Raw genomic sequence first — 7,461 nt, 5'->3', positions numbered from 1 at the left:
CGTTCTCAGTTAGCACAATATTTCAAGAATGAAGTTAAATGTTTGTAGGATTGTAGGAAATTAGGGGTCAAGCTATGGTAGTACTTTAGTGGAAACATTTATGTTCTGCTCCATTTCTCAGAAAAACACTCAAATATTTTTGCCCTCTTATTCGTTGGTTAAGGATAAATTTATCCATGCCTAATTATCCCTGTCTAATAATTTACACCATGCTGGATTTTTTTGCTAATTTGCATAGTGTTTGCAAAATGTACTTTTACAAATTACAAGATGATATAATAGTATTTCTGGCCTATCATCACAAACGTCTGTGTCATACTACTCATGGTGTGCACCTCAATAATGATTAAAAACATTTGTAAACAATACAGCTGATACACATCAATCCATACTGATGAGGCAGAGCCTAATTTACTCAAATAGCTGTAACTCATAAGCGTCAGCTTCAAAGTTTGGGGTGAGTTTGTTTATCCAAAGAGGATGGAGTTAAGGTCAGATAACTGTTTTTTTTGGGAACCGTAAATCCAATCAAACCAAATTTGGTATCTATGTGCTAATCTGTAGATGGATTTTTTATGGCGATCTTATTACTTAAAAAAAAAAACATGGCTGCCATCAGCCAGTCAGCCTTAAGTGGGAATTTAACGGGTTTAAGACTGACCTCATGTTTGTGCACACAAAAATCTGCATATATATTTGAAAAATAAAGTTTATAGTGAATATGTTTAGGTTGATTTATTTAATCAGATAACTGTTTCTCGGGTACTGTATTTCGTATCCGTCTGATCTAGCTTAAATTTGGTATGGTGCATCCATCTGTAACCTCCCCTGGTGGTCCAGGGCAGGATCCTGCATTTTCATTGCCATGTCCTGGGGTAGATTCCTAGGGAGTAAATCAACCCAGCCACTGAAGGATCAACTCTCAGTGCCTGTCTGAAGCCTGGATAAAATAGGAAGGTTGTGTCAGAAAGAGCATCTGGCATAAAACCTGTGCCAAATAAAATCTGTCTGCTAATATGTAAGTGGAATTATGATTAAAAGTAAAAATGAGTTTTCAGCTTGTGTTTAACATGGCTAGCATTGAACTCCACAAACTTGATAAGTATTTTCATCTGTGATCTCTATTGTTCTATATTTTATATATATATATGTATATGTATTATTATATAATAATATATTATTAACATATATATATATACAGTATGTTCATGAACAACCTGTTTGTAATCCCCTACACAGAAAATCACATTTTTTTGTTTGCTTGTAATATATGTACTCTTTGAATACTTGAGTTAACAAATGTCACCAAGTCAGCATTTTGTTTTTGTTTTGTATTCTTTCACTAGTTGTATGTCAAAGAAGGGGAAGGTGTGAATTTGTGTGTGTGAGAGAGAGCAACCAAGCCGGCCAAATGTCTCCATGATGATAAGAATGCATGACAATTTAGATCAAGCATTAATAGCGGGTCTCTGTTGTTGGGTCTCTCTTTCTCTCACGCTCTCTCTCTTTCTCTCTCTCTATCTCTATCTGTCTCTCTGTGTTTGTGCGTGTCTCTCTCTCTCTCTCTCTCTCTCTCCGTTAGTTGGGGTTAAGTGTACATAGTATAAATTAGTTGCATTTATAATAATGGCAACAAAATCCTCACCAGGATGTGTGTGTGTGTGTGGTCAATATGCGTATGATAAAACATTGAAAAACACTGCGTGCTACAGCATAACAAAGTCCCCCAGCTAACCTGGGCACCATAAGGAACCATAAAGAACCTACACCTTTATTGTGCAACACACCCAGGTCGCGTGCTTGTGGTCACGTGACCGTGTCGTCACTGGAGTCAAGTGACCGAAGCCGTTGGTCTTTTAAAGCAGCTTGTTGCAGGGAATTTATACACTAGAACTGTGTTCTTTCTCTCTCTCTGTGTGTGTGTGTGTATAGATCTTCACTAGCTAACAATATGAAGCTCGGCTTTCTGCTGCTCCTGGCTCTTGTTACATGGACAACCGACGCAGTTATTAGGTGAGATTAGTGTTGTTTTTATTCAGCGCCGGATGATGATGTTGTTGTGTATAAAAGAGCCACAGTTAGCTTGTTAGCTCGTTAGCTAAAGAGACCCAGGATATGAACCCTGTGTTTATTTGGACTGAGAGCCACTGAACTTAGTAACATAACCTACAGATTATTTTCCTGATATTTGTCTCATTTATCTGAGCTGAATTACCGTCTTTATGTTGACGTGTGACTCAGCAAAACTCTGTACTAGATTTAGATAACAAGTACACACACCAAATTCCTTGTGTGTGTCAACACATTTAGCCAGTAAACCTGATTCTGATTCGACACGTAAACGGTGTAAAGTGGTTTAATTAACGGGACACGACAAATAAACCTAGTGGTGGTGTTTTTGTAGCACTAATCTGCATATGAAATAAAACTTACATTTGTCAGTAATTTTAAAAGACTAATGTTATTTATTTTACTTGAAATAGCGTCATACAGTTTCTTTAACGTTCCACAAACGGCAGAGGAAACTTCACACCTTCAAATGTGTTTGTACTGGAACATAGACTGACCACAGAAACACACACACAGTGAGACATACACACAGTGTGAGAGTGAGACAAACACAGCCTGTGTGAGAGAAACAGAGTGAGAGAGACGCACACAGTGTGAGAGTGAGACAAACACAGCCTGTGTGAGAGAAACAGAGTGAGAGAGACGCACACAGAGTGAGAGTGAGACAGACACACACACACACACAGTGAGACAGACACACAGTGTGTGTGACACACACACACAGTGTGAGAGAGACAGAAAGACTGAGGCCGACAGACCACCCCTTACTGTAAAGTCTATAGTTTTAATTCCACGAAGACAACTGGATGTCATTTTTACGAGTTTTACAAGTTGCCTTTTATCTTTTATTTTGTTACAAATAAATAGTTAATCCTGCCTTGTGTAAAGCCTTTGCATTTGAGGCTCATGAGATTTGGGAAATGTTTTTGTTTAATGCTGGGATTTCAGGTAAGAGCTCAAACTGTGCCAAATCTAGATAATTCTGTTATAAGAGATTGTCAGCATTATGGAACTGATGCTGTTTTTCCAGGTTTGCCATGAGTTTGTTTTGGTGGTACCTTTCAGCTCCTATTGAATGGTGTGTGAGTGCTAAAGATTTAACCTTTCTGTATTCTGTTACAGGATTCCCCTAACGAAGTTTCGTTCCTTAAGGCGCTCAATGTCCGATTCAGGTCGAGCTGTGGAGGAACTCTTGGCCACCTCAAAGCAAACAAAATACAACCTGGGTTTCCCATCCAAATCTGGACCAACCCCTGAAACCCTAAAGAATTACCTAGATGTGAGTGTGGCCTGTGTTTACTCTTTAAACAAAACAGTGATGACTGATCAACACTAGATTGTAGTACTTTTGTCCAGGTTCATTAATCTTCTTGACTGTTTGTTAAATGAGAGGTCCTTTTTGTCGTTTTCTGAAGCGCCTTATTTTGGTCTGATTGATTATAGCGCATTGAAAAGCAATTATAGCGCATAATTGCACTATTTGTACAATGGCACTGCTACTATTTGAGCTTGGAAATGATGTTGCAATGAATGCTGAGTGTGTACTACAGAGGAAGTTGTTTGTTGCATTCTGCAAGGCCTGCAGGAAGGAAGTCATTCAGAAGTTAAATGTTTCACTTCAGAAAATGAGATTTTGTGACTAGGCATGCTAAAGAATTAGCTTTTTATGACTGACTTCTGCAAGAATGATCTTGAAATTTGTTCTGTCATGATTTTTGAAAGTATTTGATTGTTCATGTTTGCTTATCATGAGATTGTTAGTCATGCTCTCAACAAAAGGAGAACTACCCCAATCTGCTTTGGCAAGCACCTTGGGTTTTTTCCCCCCATGCTGGCTGGGTAAAAGTTTAATTTCTTTGTGATGTGGTAAAATTCACTACATTTATCCTGACCAGTCAAGCAAAATCTGAGGTGGTGTGTGTGCTTTTGTTTCCCTTTCCAAGGCCCAATACTATGGTGAGATAGGTCTTGGCACTCCAATCCAGACCTTCACTGTGGTGTTTGACACCGGATCCTCCAACTTGTGGGTTCCTTCTGTCCACTGCTCCCTTACAGACATTGCATGCTGTAAGTCAATACTTGGACACTGCATAAAATAGTGTTATTTGTAGTGTTGGTAAATTATTTATGCTGTTGTTGAATGCATGATGTTGGTCACTGGCCAGTTTGGTGCAAGTTGTGTTTCTGATTTTCCAGTGCTTCATCACAAGTATAATGGGGCCAAATCCAGCACGTATGTTAAGAACGGCACTGCTTTTGCAATTCAATATGGCTCTGGGAGTCTCTCTGGCTACCTCAGCCAGGATATCTGCACGGTAAGTTTTGATGTCTGTCTATCTATTTCTCTACCTGTCTATCAAAATCATTAGTGAAATTACACTGTAGGATAAGGTAAATCTTGGTTTTTAGTTGCAAATATACTTCACTATACATGTGTGCAGCTGCTACACAAGCACCATTGTTTATAGACATGCTTCAGTATGTATGTATGTATGTATGTAAGCGTCTGCTAGATTTGTATGCCAGAATAGACAGAATCCAGTCCATCTGGTTTCTAAATTGTGCTGTAAGGTCTCATGATTTCATGCACAGCATTGCTAAACACACTGACAAGCTCCGTTTAAAACCTTCTGCAGTGGGTGTTCTGTCACTATAACAAATAACTTGCATGTGTAAACATGCCTGGCAATAAAGCTCATTCTGATTCTGATTGTCATGATCATGAAATATTTACTAGAAAACTCGGTAGAGTAGACTAGACAGAACATGTATCTGAGGTACAGAAGAGTTCGGAGGACATGCACAAGGCACTAACAAAAACACAGAATATGCATGAAGTTGTGTACATGTTCACATAATTATCTCTTACAAATCAGCCTCTGGGTGGCTGTGTTGTATGTTGATGTTGGGGAAAAAAATCTTCTTGCAGATTGGAGACCTTGCTGTACAGAAGCAGATATTTGGTGAGGCCATCAAGCAGCCAGGAGTTGCCTTCATCGCTGCAAAGTTTGACGGTATCCTGGGTATGGCATACCCTCGCATTTCTGTAGAAGGGGTTCCTCCAGTCTTTGACATGATGATGAGCCAGAAGAAACTGGAGAAGAATGTCTTCTCTTTCTATCTAAACAGGTTTGCATTGTATTTGTCAGAAACAGTGTACATATGATGGTACATTGATAATTAAGTAAACATGTGACTGAAAGACTTGAATGAAAAGTGAAGTCAGCAGTGTTGTATATTCGAATCTGCTGAATAAAGAGAGTAGGTTTCTGGGTCAGTGATGGTGTGTCAAATTTCAAAAAGTTTTAGCCATATTTATCTGATTTAGCAAACAATGATCACATGGCTCTGGGTTATCATGCTTCTTTTACCATTGGGCTGACTAGACAGGAGTTAATCATAGTGATGAAGTTTCTTTTAAGACTGTAAATCTTGTGTAAAATTAGTTTTTTTGTACCTTTTGATATTTAAGTGAGCACGTTGATTATTGGTTTGTTTGTATGATTCATTTGTAGGAACCCAGATACTCAGCCTGGTGGTGAACTCTTGTTGGGAGGCACAGACCCAAAGTACTACACTGGAGATTTTCACTATGTAAACATCTCCCGACAGGCCTACTGGCAGATTCACATGGATGGGTGAGTGCTTTGTCATCCTAACTGCAATCTCATGTTTCTGTCTAACTTTTTTAAGAGAAAGTTGATGTTTGTGCAGACCTCGAGTCAGAAACTGTCACATGGTCTAAAAAATCTACTGGTTTCTCAATACTTTCATTATCTCATGATTGCTGCGGAAGTTTTTTTTTTTTTTTTTTTTTTCCCCCTAGGTCTGAATTCTTCTTCTTCTTCTTCTTCTTCTTATTATTATAATATAAATTATAATACTGTATGTATTCACTATTTTTTACCTTTTCGGTACAATGTGTTTGGGACAAGTTTAGTTTTTCCCCTTTCATAAATTGTTATTAAAGTAAGAAGTTAGCTGGTCTAACAGGTGTGCTGCTTGCTTTTTTTTTTCTCTCTCCCTTTCCTTCTGCCACCAGCATGACCATTGGCAGTCAGCTGAACCTTTGTAAAGGAGGCTGCGAGGCCATTGTGGACACTGGCACGTCTCTCATCACTGGACCTGCGGCTGAGGTCAAGGCTCTCCAGAAGGCCATTGGAGCGATTCCTCTGATCCAGGGAGAGGTAGAAGATTAAAGATATTTGGGCTCTTGTACAACACTGAACTCCTTGAATGTTTACACAAGACTTGTACTAATGATTTATGTAGACTTGTTTGTGTAAATTGAATTTTAGGTATCCAAGGTTAAAGTCTTGTGTTTATAACAAATCCCTTTTCAGGGATTATTGCTAAAAGTTTTTGTTTCTTGATAGTACATGGTTGACTGCAAGAAGGTGCCTTCCCTTCCTACCATTTCCTTCAGTTTGGGTGGACAGACCTACACACTGACTGGAGAACAGTACATTCTTAAGGTAGGTCACGTGAAAACGGTTTGTTTTAAAACCCACTTCCGTGCTCCATTTTAAATGAAAGGTTGTTCTTGAAAAGCTTTTTTTTCTTTCATTTTTGCTCGAACCACATTCCACATACTATCACCACTAGTGTGACTGATTTTCCTCTTGGTTAATGAACTTTTCGTGTTTGTGTGTAAACAGGAGAGCCAAGCTGGTAGAGAAATCTGTTTGAGTGGATTCATGGCACTAGATATCCCTCCTCCTGCTGGGCCGCTCTGGATCCTGGGTGATGTGTTCATCGGACAGTACTACACCCTGTTTGATCGTGAGGAAAACCGAGTGGGCTTTGCTAAGGCCATTTAGGCCCATCAAACTGTAGGCTTGTCTTTTTGAACAAATGGTAGGAAAGGAGTCAGAATGGATGCAGGAAAAACTCAATACTCTCCAATAGAATCATATCAGCTGCTATTATAATATCTGCTTATCAATCTGATCATATTGTGCATGCACTGACCTTCTTTAGCTCCCGAGTAGTCCGTTAAATGAGCTTGAAGTTTATAAATCAGGGAAAGAGCACAATGTACTACACATGCTAGCAAAGTAATGACTACGTAATCTATGATAACGTTTTAATGGATTTTAACAGGGTTTTATGTTTTATTTAGTTTTTGTGGGTTTTTAGACTTTATTGAAAATACCCAAGTAAATTTGGATCAAATTTTTTTTTAGCACATTAGATTAATACAATACATCAATTTGTATTTAGATTCTTTTTTTAATGTGGTTTTGAGAATGTGCTTTGCATTTGTCTGCTGTGATTGAAAGTTGTAACCAAGATCTTACATAATTACACTGGCTGTTATAATTTATACCTTCTCCCAAGTTAACAGATGGTCAAACAATAAAATATGTGGACTGAACAAAAAATAACTTG

General features: G+C 38.5%; 1 protein-coding gene across 1 annotated transcript; it reads left to right on the top strand.

The window, feature by feature from the left end:
* Positions 1–1,849: 1,849 nt before the first annotated feature.
* ctsd (cathepsin D) lies at positions 1,850–7,457 on the top strand. Its single transcript, XM_060878039.1, has 9 exons — positions 1,850–2,013; positions 3,193–3,349; positions 4,014–4,137; positions 4,267–4,385; positions 5,000–5,199; positions 5,586–5,708; positions 6,113–6,257; positions 6,447–6,545; positions 6,729–7,457. The coding sequence occupies exons 1-9, from the start codon at positions 1,952–1,954 to the stop codon at positions 6,888–6,890; spliced, it is 1,191 nt and encodes a 396-aa protein (XP_060734022.1). The 5' UTR covers positions 1,850–1,951; the 3' UTR covers positions 6,891–7,457.
* Positions 7,458–7,461: the final 4 nt, after the last annotated feature.

This window comes from Tachysurus vachellii, chromosome 9, assembly GCF_030014155.1.
Source record: "Tachysurus vachellii isolate PV-2020 chromosome 9, HZAU_Pvac_v1, whole genome shotgun sequence".
Taxonomy (NCBI): Eukaryota; Metazoa; Chordata; class Actinopteri; order Siluriformes; family Bagridae; genus Tachysurus; species Tachysurus vachellii.
Note: the sequence above shows the minus strand (reverse complement) of the source record. Positions and strands in the feature narration are given on the sequence as shown.